The following is an 18,017-nucleotide window of genomic DNA, read 5'->3' on the forward strand; positions in this document are numbered from 1 at the left end:
TAAGAATGGGATGTCACTTAAGTTCATATGCATCTAAAGGCAGATGAGCGAATACTTTTGGCAATATAGTGTATATGCAATGCCACTGAAAACCAAAGTAATACATTTCAGAGAACAAAAATACAAATATAAACTTAGAATAACCTAACTGCATAAGTGTGCACATCCCTGAACAAATACTTAATTGAAGCACCCTTTGTTTTATTACAGCACTCAGTCTGTTTGGATAAGAGTCTATTAGCTAGGCACATCTTGACTTGGGAATATTTTCCCACTCTTTTTTGCAAAAACATTCCAGATCTGTCAAATTGCGAGGGCATCTCCTGTGTACGGCCCTTTTCAGGGCCCCCCCCAACAGATTTTCTATAGGATTCAGGACTGGGCTCTGGCTGGGCCATTCCAAAACTTTAAACTTTTTTTGCTGAAGCCATTCTTTTGTTGATTTGGATGAGTGCTTTGGATCATTGTCATGCTGAAAGGTGAAAGATCTCTTCATTTTCAGCTTTCTAGCAGATGCCAGAAGGTTCTGTGCCAAAATTGACTGGTACTTGGAGCTATTCGTGATTCCTTCCACCTTCACTAAATCCCCAGTTCCAGCTAAAGAAAAGTAGCCCCAAAGCATGATGCTGCCACCACCATGCTTCACCGTGGGTATGGTGTTCTTCTGCTGATGTGCTGTGTTGTTTTTGCACCAAACATACCTTTTACAATTTTGGGCAAAAAGTTCAATCTTGGTCTCATCAGCCCATAACACATTTTTCCACATGGTTTTGGGAGACTGGATATAGGTTTTTGCAAAGTTTATCCAGGCTTGGATGATTTTTTTCATCAGAAAAGGCTTGTGTCTTGCCACCCTGCCCCATAACCCAGACAGATGAAGAATACGGGAGATAGTTATCACATGTAGCGAGCAACCAGTACTTGTCAGATGTGAGGCATCTACTTCTCAAACTAGAGACTCTGATGTACTTATCCTCTTTAGTTGTACACCTGGCCTTCCACATCTCTTTCTGTCCTTGTCAGAGCCAGTTGTCCTTTGTCTTTGAAGACTGTATTGTTCACCTTTGTATGAAATCTTCAGTTTTTTGGCAATTTCAAGCATTGTATAGCTTTCATTCCTCAAAACAATGATTGACTGATGAGTTTCTAGAGAAAGCTGTTTCTTTTTTTGCCATTTTTGACCTAATATTGACCTTAAGACATGCCAGTCTATTGCATACTGTGGCAACTCAAAAACAAAAACAAAAGCCAATGTTAAGATTAATTTAACAAACAAAATAGCTTTCAACTGTGTTTGATATAATGGCAAGTGATTTTCTAGTACTAACTTAGCAATTTAACATGGTTACTCAAGGATAATGTGTTGGAGTGATGGCTGCTGGAAATGGGGCCAAGCGCCTGTCTAGATTTGATAAAAAATTACTTTTTTCAAATAGTGATGGTGCTGTTTTTTTACATCAGTAATGTCCTGACTATACTTGTGATCAGTTGAAAACCACTTTGGTGAGAATGACTGCAAATTTTCTTCATGCCTACACAAAAGACTTTTATAAAGTTGACGGACAAAGTCATGGTATAATTTTGTAATTTATTTCACTCAATACACACTTGACCATTTGAGAGACCGGGGCGTGAGTTTTGTTTGTGTTTTTTATTTTTATTTTTATTTTTTTTTTGGTTCCGTCTGGCGGTTGGAGCTTGTTTTGTGGAATAACACTCTTTCGGGACAGTTGTAGATGAATCTGTTCGTTCTTTGTGCTTATGTCTCCTGTTGGCTGGAGTTTATTTTTGTGGAGTATTTTTAAGGGACATTAAAATGATTACATCATCTGCTGCACTCACAACAGCTGGCTCAATGAACACTTGTTTATCTGTCCGAGGAAACTGAATGGCTTTATATCAGTTGGAGTTTGTTTTGTGGAGGAACACACCTTTGAGACAGTTCTGTGAATGAATCTACACATTCTTTGTGTTTATTCTGCCTATTGGCTGGGGTCTGTTTCACAAAGTATATTCTGTTATGTGGTGTTGCCTTACAAAATTTGTGCAGAAGCACCGGACTAGAATAATCCAACGGCAAAATTGTCGCGGGGGCTCTCGCATGCGTACATGGACCTTTTTTAGTTTAGAGGGATTGACGCCGGTTGGTGCTGTCGTGCGCGGGGTTAATGCGCACATTTTTCTTTTTTCTGTTTGTTTTGTTCTGGGGTTTGATTGTTGCAATAATGTTGGAATGTGGTCTGTATAATCTTGTTTTTGACACACAATTTATTTTTTCTATTATATCAAAATGTCAAATGTTAATATGAGTGGATTGTCTCTTTCCATGTGGAATGTGAATGGGTTGGGGCACCCAATAAAAAGAAGTAAAGTTATTTATTTTCTTAAATGTCAGAAATATGATATAGTGTTTCTTCAAGAAACGCATCTTTCCCTGCAGAACGCTGAAAAATTTGGGAATATATGGGGTGACATGTTTTCTTTAGCGCTGGCTCAAGTAAGAGCAGGGGAGTCATTATATTGATAAACATCTACAATTCAAATTTCTCAAACAGATTAAAGATAAATCAGGAAGAGTCATTATTGTTTTAGCTGAAATTCAGGGGTAAAGTTTGATTTTGGCTAATATTTACACACCTAACGCTGATGATCAGGGCTTTTTTTTATAGATCTTGAAGGCATGTTGCAAGCTGCTGGCACCCCACATGATATATTTTTGGGAGGAGATTTTAATCTATTGATGGACTCAGTCCTTGATCATAGTGAAGCAAAAGTAAGTAAGCCCCCCTAGAGCAACAATGACGCTTCACAGAATGTGTAAAAATCTTGGTCTTACAGATATTTGGAGACTTCTGAACCCATCTGGGAGGGACTATACATTTTTTTCATCAGTCCATAAGATTTATTCTAGAACAGATTTTTTAAAATATATATATATATATATATATACATATATATATATATATATATATAAATCCCTCATTTCATCTGTTGTTGATTGCTCAATTGGAAATATCTTAGTCTCAGATCACGCCCTGGTGAGTTTAGAGGTGTTGCCACATATGGAGAAAAAGAAATCATATAGTTGGCGCTTTAATGTATCCCTTTTGCAAAATCCTGATTTTCAACAAATGTTAAAGACTGAAATCAATGTTTATATGGAGACCAACTGGTCCTCAGTATCCTCTGTGGGCGTGGCTTGGGAGGCACTTAAGGCTGTTCTTAGGGGTCGGATCATACAGTATGCCTCATACATAAAAAAATGCAAAGCACGAGAACTCGTGGAGTTGGAAGAGCATATTCAAAGTGTCGAGGCAGAGCTGAAGAGCCGAATGTCGTCTAATGGCCTCAGAGAACTGACCCGTTTGAAATACATATATAATACTATTTTGTCATGGAAAGTGGAGTTTTGGTTGTTCAGGGCAAGACAGTCATATTTTGAGTCGGGGAACAAAGCAGGAAAACGTTTGGCTATATATATAAAACAGAGAGAGTCTTTTTCTACCATTCCCTCAGTGAAATCTGCTGGTGGTGAAATATTTACCTTAGCCATTGATATTAATAATGCCTTTAAAGAATTCTATCTTGATCTCTATAGTTCCACATCTTCGTCCACTGATGCAGATATTAGAAACTTTGTGGAACCATTAGAACTCCCTAAACTGACGACGGAGCATAAAAATTATCTTGATTCTGAAATAACCTTGGAGGAGATTCAGAATCAGAATCAGCTTTATTGCCAAGTATGCTTACACATACAAGGAAGTTGTTTTGGTGACAGGAGCTTCCAGTGTACAACAATACAAAAACAGCAGCAAGACCTAGATAATAATACAAAATAAAAAATAAAACTAATTATACACATACATACATACATACACACACATACACATGGGTAGTGCAAATCTAATACAATCTGTTATGTATGGTGCAAATACAAATCTGTTATGTACAGTGCAAATGTTTTTTTTTTTCCTTTTTCTTTTGTTTCAGAGGAATGAAATGGCAGAAGAGGTTGGATGTGTTGGATAAATATAAAAAAGACTAAACTGTGTATTGCACATAGTTATTGCTCAATGGGGCAATTTAACTGTTCATGAGATGGATAGCTTGAGGGAAAAAACTGTTCCTGTGCCTGACGGTTCTGGTGCTCAGAGCTCTAAAGCGTCCTTTTTCCTCACTCTGGAAGTGTATAGTTCTTGAGGGGGTGGCAGGGGGCAACCAATAATCCTCTCAGCAGTCTGAACTGTCCTTTGTATTCTTCTGATGTCTGATTTCATAGCTGAACCAAACCAGACAGTTACTGATGTGCAGAGGACAGACTCAATGACTGCTGAGTAAAACTGTATCAGCAGTGCCTGTGGCAGGTCTAATTTCCTCAGCTGGCAAAGGAAGTACAACCTCTGTTGGGCCTTTTTCACAATGGAGTCAATGTGGGTCTCCCACTTCAGGTCCTGTGAGATGGTAGTGCCCAGGAACCTGAATGACTCCACTGCTGCCACAGTGCTGTTTAGAATGGTGAGGGGGGTCAGTGTTGGTGTGTTTCTCCTAAAGTTCACAATCATCTCCACCGTTCTGAGCGTGTTCAGCTCAAGGTTGTTTTGACTGCACCAGACAGCCAGCTGTTCAACCTCCCTTCTGTATGCAGACTCATCGTCATCTTGGATGAGGCCGATGACAGTGGTGTCGTCTGCAAACTTCAGGAGCTTGACAGAGGGGTCCTTGGCGATGCAGTCATTGGTGTAGAGGAAGAAGAGTAGTGGGGAGAGCACACATCCCTGAGGGGTACCAGTGCTGACTGTACAGGAGCTAGAAGTGAGTTTCCCCTGTGTCACAAGCTGCTGCCTGTCCGTCAGAAAGCTGGTAATCCACTGACAGATAGACATGGGAACAGAGAGTTGGTGTAATTTATTCTGGAGTATAGCTGGGATGATGGTGTTGAAAGCTGAACTGAAGTCCACAAAAAGGATCCTTGCATATGTCCCTGGTCTGTCCAGATGTTGCAGGATATGATGCAATCCTATGTTGACTGCATCATCCACAGACCTGTTTGCTCGATTAGCAAACTGAAGGGGATCTAAAAAGGGTCCAGTGATGTTCTTCAGGTGGGCCAACACCAGTCTGTCAAATGATTTCATGACCACAGACGTCAGGGTGACAGGTCTGTAGTCATTAAGTCCTGTGATTTTTGGTTTCTTTGGGACAGGAATAATGATTGAGCGTTTGAAGCAGCATGGGACTTCACACTGCTCCAGTGATCTATTGAAGATCTGTGTGAAGATGGGGGCCAGCTGGTTAGCACAGGATCGAAGACACGCTGGTGAGACGCAATCTGGGCCTGAAGCCTTCCTCGTCTTTTGTTTCCAAAAGACGCGGCTCACATCACCTTCACGGATCTTAAGTGCAGGTTGAGTAGCAGGAGGGGGGTTGCAGGAGGTGTTGGTGTTTGTGTGAAGGTCAGAGTGGGTGTGGGGTGTGAGATTGGGCCTTTCAAATCTGCAGTAGAACACATTCAGGTCGTCAGCCAGTTGTTGGTCCACCACAGGGTTGGGGGTAGGAGTCCTGTAATTTGTGAGTTGTTTCATGCCACTCCACACTGATGCAGGGTCGTTAGCTGAAAACTTGTTTTTCAGCTTCTCAGAGTATCTTCTTTTAGCCACTCTGATTTCCCTGTTCAGTGTGTTCCTGGCCTGATTGTACAAGACTTTATCCCCACCCCTGTAAGCATCCTCTTTGGCCTGACGAAGCTGCCTGAGCTCTGCTGTAAACCACGGTTTGTCGTTGTTGAACTTTAAATAAGTCCTAGTAGGAAAGCACATATCCTCACAGAAACTGATATATGATGTAACAGTATCTGTGAGCTCGTCCAGGTCTGTGGCTGCAGCCTCAAAAACACTCCAATCCGTACAATCGAAGAAGGCTTGTAGTTCCCGCTCTGCTTCATTGGTCCATCTTTTTACAGTCCTTACTACTGGCTTGGTTTATTTTAATTTCTGACTGTAGGTTGGAAGATGATGAACGAGACAGTGATCAGAGAGTCCCAAAGCTGCTCTAGGGACAGAGCGATATGCATCCTTTATTGTTGTGTAACAATGATCCAGTATGTTCCTGTCTCTAGTGGGGCATGTGATGTGCTGTTTGTATTTGGGCAGTTCACGTGTGAGATTTGCTTTGTTAAAATCCCCAAGAATAATAATAACTGAGTTCGGGTATTGTTGTTCCATGTCTGTGATCTGATCAGCCAGTTGTTGCAGCGCTGTGTTCAAACACACGTTTGGCGCGATATACACACCAGAATAAACGAGGAAAACTCCTGCGGCGATTAGAAAGGCTTACAGTTAATAAAGAGCGCTTCCAAATTAGGACAGCACATCCTCTTTAACGTTGTTACATCTGTACACCAACTTTCATTGATGTAAATGCATGTTCCACCGCCTCTCATTTTCCCCATTAATTCCGCGATGCGATCCGCTCTGAACAGCTGGAAGCCCGGCAGATGTAACGCTCTGTCCGGCTTCACTCAGCCAGGTTTCTGTGAAGCACAAGGCAGCAGAGGTTGAAAAGTCCTTGTTTGTGCAGGTGAGGAGATATAGTTTGTCCGTTTTGTTAGGAAGAGAGCGGAGATTCGCTAAGTGAATACTCGGCAGTGCTGTTCGAAATCCAAGCCGATGGAGTTTGACCAGCGCACCGGCTCATCTTCCTCGCCTGCGTCTCCTGAACAACAAAGCCACGCCTCCAACTAAAATGTCTAGCAAAATGTCGGAATATTCAAAAACCAGAAAAAGATTGTCTGGTACATGCTCTGGTTCAGCAGTTTGTCTCTGTTAAAACTGACTGGAAAAAGATTACTAAACACAGGACAAACAAACAAAAACAACAAAAGAACTGAGGAGCTCCACACCGAGGCAGCCATCCGTGGCACCATCATGATGATCATTGACGAGGTAATTAAGGCCTTACCTACAGGCAAGGCTCCAGGGCCAGATGGCTTTGCCGCTGAATTTTTTAGATCTTATGCTACAGAATTGGCTCCACTTTTGTTAGAAGTTTATACTGAATCATTAAAGAACGGAAAGCTTCCTCCAACCATGACACAAGCCCGGATCAGTCTGATTCTTAAAAAGGACAAAGATCCAAGCGAGGGTAAAAGTTACCATCCAATTTCCCTGATCCAGCTAGATGTAAAAATGTTGTCAAAAATTCTGGCTAACCGATTAAGTTATGACATCTCTTATTCATATTGATCAGGTGGGGTTTATTCGGGGCCACAGCTCTTCTGATAACATTAGGCATTTCATCAATATCATGTGGTCAGTAGCGAATGATCAGACTCCGGTCGCTGCCATCTCACTTGACGTCGAAAAGGCATTTGATAAGGTAGAATGGGGTTATCTTTTTAAGATTTTGGAAATATATGGGTTTGGGAATACTTTTATTGGATGGATTAAGTTACTTTATAGACACCCTGTAGCAGCGGTACAAACAAATGGATTAATTTCAGATTATTTTACTCTGAATAGGGGCACCCGGCAGGGTTGCCCTCTTTCCCCATTATTGTTCTGTCTTGCCCTGGAACCATTAGCAGCCACGATAAGAAAGGATGGTGATTTTCCAGGGGTGGTGGTGGGAGGTATGGAGCATAAGCTTCTGCTTTACGCAGATGATATTTTATTATTCGTCTCCGACCCTACTAGATCTATGTCTTGCCTCCACAGAATTATTAATTCCTTTTCTAAATTTTCAGTTAACTGGTCTAAATCCGAAGCTTTGGCGCTGACAGCGTACTGCCCAGTAACGGCTTTTCGACCGGGCACCTTTCAGTTAATTTTGACCCTTTATTTAAAAGGTTTTCGAGCGCTGTGGGCAGGTGGGCTTCATTAAATTTATCGATGATTGGGAAGATTAATGTTATTAAAATGAATTGTATTCCAAAATTCAACTACCTGCTACAGTCTCTCCCTGTAGATGTCCCCCTCTCTTATTTCAAACAATTTGATAGCATAGCGAAGTCCTTTATTTGGAATGGAAAATGTCCCAGGTTACATTTCAATAAGTTACATAGGCCAACTGACAAATTTTGTTTTATTATTATGCGTTTGGTCTTAGACATTTGGCTCATTGGTTGCTTCCACCTGAGAGAGCCCCTCCCTGGTTTCATATTGAACAGGAAGTCCTTGCCCCTATTTCACCATTGCAAAGCCTTTCGATCAAACTAACCGGAGAAGCTAAGTCATACCCCGTTATTTCGCATTTGCATGTGATTTGGGCAAGAGTGGCCAGAGTGTTTAATTCTGACATTTATTTAAATGTTGCCTCAAGCATATGGCTGAACCCCAAATTATGTATCAACAAGTCCCCTTTCTGTTGGTCAGAGTGGATTGTGAGGGGGGGTTGCTGCACTCTGCAATCTGTATGAGAGTGGAGTGTTGAGATCTTTTGAGAATTTCGGTCATCATTTTGGGATTCCAAGATCTCAGAGGGGGTTAGGTATCGATTCTGTTTGTAAATGTTCTTGCTTTTATTTGTTAATAAATGTATCAATAAAAAATTTTCATCTGAATACCACTTTGGTGAATTAAAGTATGAATTTCCTTCCGAAACAGCAAAATCTGAACATTATTCCAAACTTTTGGTCTCCAGTGTATATATACTTATGGATTATTTCATTTGTTGCATTGCTTTCAGAAGATGTCAAGTTTCTTGAGGAAAGTTTATAATAAAAGTAATACTGCTAGACAATATTAGACTGAAATGACATAATGTGAAATTTAGCATTATGGTAAGGTTGACTTAAAACCATATTGCGTTTTTTTACTCTGTGTTTTTCAAGTTCCAAATAAAGAGATAATTATACAAGAGGAAGTCGTTTTCATTACCTCCATGAAGTTAGCCCCCATATAATTAAATCATTACCAAATCTATACCATTCATTTGTGCTGCGTTTGTGCCGCAAAAAAATTACGTTTGTGCTGGTTTGGTGTTTGAGATATTAGACATTATTAATTTTTTTTGCTATGTGACGTCACTTTCCACCCCATGTGGTCTAAATCGCTCTGAACCGGTATCGTTCGTCTGTGCTCGATTTGTGCCATTAAAATTAATCTTGTATCTATTTCCCTTCCTTAGAAATGAGGATCTGAATTCTGTAGCAGTGACGTCACCCTCCACCTAATGTGGTCCATATCGCTCCAAACCGGCACCGATCGTTTGTGCTTGATTTGTGCCGTTAAAAGCAACTATAACTAAATAACACTAACTATTTTCTTACTTAGAAATAGTATGAAACTTTTCTGGAGCAGTAACGTCACTCCAAATCGCTCCGAACTGATGTAGTTTGTTTGTGCTCGATTTGTGCTGTTAAAAGAAACATCATAACATATTCCTTTCTTTGTATTTAACAAGATAGCTTTTGGGAGCCGTGAAATCGCGCAGGCTAAACCCCATGTCAATCACTCTCACCTGTCTTCATTGTTTGTGCTCGCTTCTGGTTTGTGCCATGTTTGGTATCGCTGAAGCATTCATTTTTGTGAAAGATTTAATCTTTCACCACATCAAACTTCAAATGCAAAAAAAAAATAAAATAAAAGTCTGTGTTTGCGCTGCAAATTATAATTTGTTTATAAGCTATATGTGACATTCCTGAACAAAGCTGTACATAATGTTTATATAGGTTAATCATTCAAAAAATAAACAGCCACAGTTCAGTTTCAGCTCTGAATTTGCTTTTATTCATTTTAATTTAGCTAGAAGCTGGCAGGACTTGTATTGATTGTGTTTGTGTAATTGCATAGTCCTATGTTTGCTAATGTTCAAAATATTTGTTTGAAAACATGTTAGGTGCCGTTCACATGCTGGAATGCGTTGTTGTTGCACTAAAATTACACTTGCCTATTCTTTATTATTTGTTACTGAACATTTTAGATTTTAGGAGTATAAAGTCATCAAAACTAAGAAGTAACACAAAAGTATGGAAATTATGCAGTGACCAAAACAAATTAAATCAGAAACATCTATTTGAACTTCTTCAGTGTAGCCTTTCATCTATTCCAGCACTGCACACAGTTCATTTTCTCAGTCAACTTCAGGTGCGTCCTGGGATGCTTTTTAAACACTACTGAATGATTTCATATGCTGGACACTTGTTGGCTACTTTTATTTAAAAAAATTATAATATTAAATAAAATAAATAAATAAAAGGTTTGTATAGTAATCTATAATTAGGCACAAATTATTTTTGAGTACAGAAATAATCCCAAGCGTTTGACCATAAGCCTTTAGATCAAAAGGTTTTAAGATTATGAGAAACAAACTTAGTTAGTGTCCTTTGGACTGGTTGTGTAGGCTATATTTATTTTATAAGTTCTTGATATTAATTTTATTTACTAACTTTTCCTATTTTTTATTTGATTTGTATTGTAGCTTGCTTAGTGCTGCTATTGCTGTAGATAAATCGAGGATAACTGAGTTTTAACTTTTTAGTTTAAGTTTTTAGGCTTAAAGTAACTATTAAAAATTATTTTAATAAGGACAATTTAGAAATGTTACCAAACAATTTGGTCAAATTAGCTTCAGAAAAAGTGACTTTAGCTGAAAGGTGAGTAGTTTGCATCCCTGGTTTAAATATTAGACCAAATCTGATATTTCCTGACAGAGAGATGTGTTTGAGCTTGATGTGGTGAAAGATTAAATCTTTGCCAAAAATTAATGCTTCAACGATATCAAACATGGCACAAACCAGAAGTGAGCACAAATGATGGAGACGGGTGAGAGTGACTGACATGGGGTTTAGCCCGCATGATTTCAAAAGCTTTCTTGTTAAATACAAAGAAAGCAATATGTGGGGCCTGGGTAGCTCAGTGGTAAAATAAGCTGGCTTCCACCCCTGGAGTTCGCTAGTTTGAATCCCAGGGTGTGCTGAGTGACTCCAGCCAGGTCTCCTAAGTAACCAAATTGGCCCGGTTGCTAGGGAGGGTAGAGTCACATGGGGTAACCTCCTCGTGGTCGCTATAATGTGGTTTGTTCTCGGTGGGGCGCATGGTGAATTGAGCGTGGTTGCCGCGGTGGATGGCGTGAAGCCTCCACACGTGGTCTCCGTGGCAACGCGCTCAACAAGCCATGTGATAAGATGCGTGGATTGACTGTCTCAGACGCGGAGGCAACTGGGATTCGTCCTCCGCCACCCGGACTGAGGCGAATCACTATGCGACCACGAGGACTTAGAGCGCATTTGGAATTGGGCATTCCAAATTGGGAGAAAAAGGGGAAAAATCCCCCCCCCCCCAAAAAAAAACAATATGATATGACGGCACAAATCGAGCACAAACGAACGACACTGGTTCGGAGTGATTTGGACCACATGGGGTGGAGAGTGACGTCACTGCTCCTGAAAAGTTTCATGTTATTTCTAAGGAAGGGAAATAAATACAAGATTAATTTTAATGGCACAAATCAGCAAAAATCGAGCACAAACGAACGAAACTGGTTTGGAGCAATTTGGACCTCATGGGGTGAGAGTGACGTCACTGCTCCCAAATACAAGCTGATATTTCTAAGGAAGGGAAATAGATACAAGATTAATTTTAACAGCACAAATAGAGCACAAAAGAACGGCACCAGCTTGGAGTGATTTGGACCACATGGGGTGGAGAGTGACTTCACTGCTTCCGAAAAGTTTCTTGCTATATCTAAGGAAGGGAAATAGTTACAGCGTTTCAAATTACAAATACAATATACAAATGAATGGTATAGATTTGGTAATGATTTAATTATATGGGGTGCCAACTTCACACCACTGTTTTCATTTATAAATTACTCAAGTAAATGACTAGATTATTCAAAAATAGGCATTACAATATTGTTTAATATTTTAACCAAATATGTTTTTTGTTTTTTTTAATTAACTATATTGTGATATATATCATTATCATGATGTAAAATTAATCGTATCGTGATAAAAGATTTTGGTCATATCACTCACCCCTACCAGCTGTGCAGGTTGGCATAAATCAGATTTGATTTGAAGATGGCATTAAACAGCTTTTATTAACCTACTAATATGGCATGTGTCTTTATTTCATGCGTGTGTACATGTTTTTAAACACTTCTCAAAAGTACTAAACTTTTCTTTTAGTGTACAAGCTTTCTTAAAGAGGGAAAACATATTGAGTGCACCTTTAAGGCATCACAGCTATGCTCACAATGTGAAGATAACGGAGATTTTTTTTAAATTATAAATATACTTAATTCATTCAATATCGAAAAGCATTGATTAAAAAAAACAATTAAAAAGTGATTAAAAATAGCTTGTTTTAACCAATATTCATGTGTCATGTATTTATCAGACTATTGCGTCATTAACTTAGCAACATGCAAACAGCAAAGACTATTAAAATCAATAATGAGTCGAGTCTCCTGTTTGTTGTTTGTTTTGTTTCTGGACTATCTGTATGACGCATTAAATTGCTTTCTATGTAGACCATTCCAAATTGGTCACTCATAAGGTTTCATTGAGGTTAAGTTAGGATGCGGTCTTAAGGCTATAGGGTCGAGCGCTCTAGCCTTTCAAATTACACTCTTTTGAGTGCGAGCCTGCATGGATGCGTTCGACGCATGTGCACTACTATCGCTCTTTTGTACAGTTAGGCCTAACTCCAGACACAAATGCCATCTTTTTGTCTTCATGAGGTTAATTTTAAATGAATCCAGCAGTAAGACAAATTAATTTTTACTATTTTAAATATGCCTATATCATAAAAGGTCATTAAAAAGAATTAGTGAAACATTTTTTTAAACAGCGAGGAAAAACGAACTATACTTTGGCCTTTAGAAGGCAGCTGCCAATGTCCACACCCAGTTCACTAGATCAGTAGTGAAATGGTTTAAGAACCTATGGTTTTACAACAGTGCCGTTGATCACTAATAATAACCATTTCAATCTAATGAACAACATTTATCTTCAAAAATCACAATTTAGATCAGAAAGTAAAATGGAACTTTTAACTGCAGGTTTACTTCAGACACAGTAACCTTGTTTCATTTACATCTGTTCTAAAACTCAATAGTGTAAATATTTAAAACCGGGCCTTTAAAACTGAACTGCTAAGTGATGGCGTGCAGGCATCAGTACTGACTGAGAATCAGAACACTGCTTTCAGCTTTTGAACACAAGAGGCAAACAGCCTGAGAAATGTGCTCAGCTGTGCAGCCTGCAGATGAACATGATGGAATGGTACAGCAAGATTGTTTTATATGAAAACTACATATAAAAAAAAAAAAAGAAAAAGTGTGATTATATATAATTGTTGAGCAGCTGTTGCCTAGATAAGGTGTGTTTAACCTTTTCATGAGAAGGGTCTATATTCCTCTGCATTGCCCCCTGGACTGAGTTCTTTTTGCACGTGACACTGCACAGCCAGTAGGTTTATTCCTTGTCATCAAAAAATACTGTATATAATCTAGTAAACATGTGAACAAATGGGTTATGTCTGCTGTACTGTTTTTGTTTTATTTATTTCATTTTTATAGCTGTAAAAAACAAATGAAAACAAGTGAAAGAAAGAAGGACAAAAATCGAATATCGGATCTATGCGAAGTGTAAATGCAGCCTAAAAAACCTGATGCTGTCTGTTATAGGCATATCGTTAATATTAACCAAACAACAATATTGACTAGAAAAAGTACTTGAAAAGTACTTGGCTGGATGACTTAATGGCCATAAGCCCAATAAATTTCAATCATCTGCTTCTCAGTCAAACTGCATTGAATCAGTATTAATGTATTTCTAATAATCACAGAGTAAACATTGTCAATTGAAGTAGTTTTAATTTGCATTAGATTAATTTTTTGCTTTTATATTATGATTTTTAATATTTAATTGCTGCTGTTACTGAAAACCCTAAAGCACTATTTACTGTTCTCTATTTTATTACTGGCTCTTGAATAATTACTTTAAAAGCTTGAAGAAACACTTGAAGGATACATTGTTTTAATTTAATTAGTTAATATTAAACCTTTTATATAGTGTTTTCAATAGCATTTTGCTTAATTATTTATTTTTTTAGTGGTTAGGGTGCAGTGGGGGAAAAGCCACGGCAAATGTTTGGGAACCACTGCTCTATACCATAAGACTTGACACATTGAGTTTCTTATTGAAGATATGGCTAGTTGACAACAGGTCTTTGAGCTTTTTTTTTTTTTTTTTTTAATCAACATCAAGATTTTAGGTTAAACTGTAAGTTTGAACTTGACAGAGGAAAGAATATATACAGAATATAGGTGCTGTAACTGGTCACCATTTCTTTTAAGATTATATTGTAATTATATTTTAATTACATTTCTGCCTCCATATGGTTAATTGTGATATTTTTTTAAAAGTACAAACAGGCCTATTTCATGAAGTCTCTCAACTACTAACAGGTAAAATATATATATATTTAGATTAGAATATTTTTTTTAGATGGAGTAAAACAAGTCACACTACAAGACATGTAGCAAACTTCCCACAAGTGCTTATTACATGACAATGTTCAAACACAATGCAAATTCCTTAGGGTGAAACGGTTTCAATGGTTACACATTCAACACTGGGAAATTAAATGAGTTTTATTATGCACAATACATGAACATGCATCAATAAGGGAGATTCACTGTATACTTCTAGCGATATAGATTTCTCCACCACCTGTTTCTCAAATCGGTATGATCATTTCTAACATCGACAGCAAGTGTCATCTGTCTACAAAAGGTTGAGCCATTTGAACTAGCACCCTTTTGTTTCGTACGGTATTGTACTCTAATGTAAGCATATTGCACCCGCGCGGAGGGACAGAACAGCAGAAGTTACCACTGCGCGAGATTATTGTGTAGGCATTACTGTCAGCGTGCTGCGATTCACTACAAATCTGTGCTGCTCAAACCATCTCCTGCAAAAGTAGCCATCGATTTACTTAACAACCTCGCAAACGAGTGTTATAAACTTTTTATAGCATATCTCAATGCTGGGAAGCCGTAGCTGCATGCATGTAGTTTGTGCTCTGCTTCAACAGATGACTAACAGACAGCATATACGGTGTAGACACTTCTGCTGTCCACATAAACTTCATATCCACCGCTTAAGTGCATTCTTCCCAAACGCTTGGCCTGCTCACCTGCACGTAGTTACTTTCACAGTATTCGGCGACTCTTTCGAGGTTGGTGTAACTGTCCAGTAATGCTCTGCGACCCGCTGGAATTTCCTCCTCCAGCAGCATCTGCAGCTCCGCCATCTTCACATCCCTCCACGCGCCCGCCTCGCGCAACGAGCGACAGGAAGTAGTACGGCGGCCTCACAGAAGGGATCCCTCTTTCGTCAACTTCTCGCACATGCGCAGTCTGTTATGTTTAGTCTAAGTGTGTGTAACTACGTTCATCAGTTAACTGTGTTTATCAAAAGAACGACATATGGAGTTAAAGATCCGTTCAAGATGGTTAGCAAATAACAAGGGCATGCTCATGAACTGCTTTTAATTTTAAACAACATAAGCGTTGATTATACAGTATTAAGAAGATAGCAACATACACTATATTGCCAAAAGTATTCGCTCATCTGCCTTTAGACGCATATGAACTTAAGTGACATCCCATTCTTAATCCATAGGGTTTAATATGACGTCGGCCCACCCTTTGCAGCTATAACAGCTTCAACTCTTCTGGGAAGGCTTTCCACAAGGTTTAGGAGTGTGTTTATGGGAATTTTTGACCATTCTTCCAGAAGCGCATTTGTGAGGTCAGACACTGATGTTGGACGAGAAGGCCTGGCTCGCAGTCTTGGCTCTAATTCATCCCAAAGGTGCTCTATCGGGTTGAGGTCAGGACTCTGTGCAGGCCAGTCAAGTTCTTCCACACCAAACTCGCTCATCCTTGTCTTTATGGACCTTGCTTTGTGCACCGGTGCGCAGTCATGTTGGAACAGGAAGGGGCCATCCCCAAACTGTTCCCACAAAGTTGGGAGCATGGAATTGTCCAAAATCTCTTGGTATGCTGAAGCATTCAGAGTTCCTTTCACTGGAACTAAGGGGCCAAGCCCAGCTCCTGAAAAACAACCCCACACCATAATCCCCCCTCCACTAAACTTCACAGTTGGCACAATGCACAGACAAGTACCGTTCTCCTGGCAACTGCCAAACCCAGACTCGTCCATCAGATTGCCAGATGGAGAAGCGTGATTCGTCACTCCAGAGAACGCGTCTCCACTGCTCTAGAGTCCAGTGGTGGCATGCTTTACACCACTGCATCCGACGCTTTGCATTGCACTTGGTGATGTATGGCTTGGATGCAGCTGCTCGGCCATGGAAACCCATTCCATGAAGCTCTCTACGCACTGTTCTTGAGCTAATCTGAAGGCCACATGAACTTTGGAGGTCTGTAGCGATTGGCTCTGCAGAAAGTTGGCGACCTTTGTGCACTATGCGCCTCAGCATCCGCTGACCCCGCTCTGTCATTTTACGTGGCCTACCACTTCGTGGCTGAGTTGCTGTCATTCCCAATCGCTTCCACTTTGTTATAATACCACTGACAGTTGACTGTGGAATATTTAGTAGCGAGGAAATTTCACGACTGGACTTGTTGCACAGGTGGCATCCTATCACAGTACCACACTGGAATTCACTGAGCTCCTGAGAGCGGCCCATTCTTTCACAAATGTTTGTAGAAGCAGTCTGCATGCCTAGGTGCTTCATTTTATACACCTGTGGCCATGGAAGTGATTGGAACACCTGAATTCAATTATTTGGATGGGTGAGCGAATACTTTTGGCAATATAGTGTATGTGCCGCAGTGATGTGATGTACTTGAGGAATCATGAGTTCATGAGTATGAGCTCTTTTTCAGTCAAATCCCATAGAAAAATGCAAACAAATGTGTCCAGCACCCAAGATATACAGGTGCATCTCAATAAATTAGAATGTCGTGGAAAAGTTCATTTATTTCAGTAATTCAGCTCAAACTGTGAAACTCGTGTATTAAATAAATTCAATGCACACAGACTGAAGTAGTTTAAGTCTTTGGTTCTTTTAATTGTGATGATTTTGGCTCACATTTAACAAAAACCCACCAATTCACTATCTCAAAAAATTAGAATACATCATAAGACCAATAAAAAAAACATTTTTAGTGAATTGTTGGCCTTCTGGAAAGTATGTTCATTTACTGTATATGTACTCAATACTTAGTAGGAGCTCCTTTAGCTTTAATTACTGCCTCAATTCGGCGTGGCATGGAGGTAATCAGTTTGTGGCACTGCTGAGGTAGTATGGAAGCCCAGGTTTCTTTGACAGTGGCCTTCAGCTCATCTGCATTTTTTGGTCTCTCGTTTCTCATTTTCCTCTTGACAATACCCCATAGATTCTCTATGGGGTTCAGGTCTGGTGAGTTTGCTGGCCAGTCAAGCACACCAACACCATGGTCATTTAACCAACTTTTGGTGCTTTTGGCAGTGTGGGCAGGTGCCAAATCCTGCTGGAAAATGAAATCAGCAGCTTTAAAAAGCTGGTCAGCAGAAGGAAGCATGAAGTGCTCCAAAATGTCTTGGTAAACGGGTGCAGTGACTTTGGTTTTCAAAAAACACAATGGACCAACACCAGCAGATGACATTGCACCCCAAATCATCACAGACTGTGGAAACTTAACACTGGACTTCAAGCAACTTGGGCTATGAGCTTCTCCACCCTTCCTCCAGACTCTAGGACCTTGGTTTCCAAATGAAATACAAAACTTGCTCTCATCTGAAAAGAGGACTTTGGACCACTGGGCAACAGTCCAGTTCTTCTTCTCCTTAGCCCAGGTAAGACGCCTCTGATGTTGTCTGTGGTTCAGGAGTGGCTTAACAAGAGGAATACAACAACTGTAGCCAAATTCCTTGACATGCCTGTGTGTGGTGGCTCTTGATGCCTTGACCCCAGCCTCAGTCCATTCCTTGTGAAGTTCACCCAAATTCTTGAATCGATTTTGCTTGACAATCATAAGGCTGCGGTTCTCTCGGT

The 18,017-nt window shown here is 39.8% G+C and overlaps 1 protein-coding gene across 4 annotated transcripts in view; it reads right to left on the bottom strand.

The window, feature by feature from the left end:
• The window catches only part of LOC127447695 (abl interactor 2-like), a 74,749-nt gene extending 57,812 nt beyond the window's left edge, over nucleotides 1-16,937 (bottom strand). Inside the window, exon 1 of one of the 4 annotated variants that reach the window (XM_051709704.1) lies at nucleotides 15,147-16,937. In XM_051709704.1, coding sequence (XP_051565664.1) covers nucleotides 15,147-15,263 — 117 coding nt within the window. In that variant the 5' untranslated portion in view covers nucleotides 15,264-16,937. The remainder of the gene's footprint in view (nucleotides 1-15,146) is intronic. The other 3 variants (XM_051709705.1, XM_051709706.1, XM_051709707.1) reach the window with 3 other exon arrangements.
• Nucleotides 16,938-18,017: the final 1,080 nt, after the last annotated feature.

This window comes from Myxocyprinus asiaticus, chromosome 11 (genome assembly GCF_019703515.2).
Source record: "Myxocyprinus asiaticus isolate MX2 ecotype Aquarium Trade chromosome 11, UBuf_Myxa_2, whole genome shotgun sequence".
In the NCBI taxonomy this organism is placed as follows: Eukaryota; Metazoa; Chordata; class Actinopteri; order Cypriniformes; family Catostomidae; genus Myxocyprinus; species Myxocyprinus asiaticus.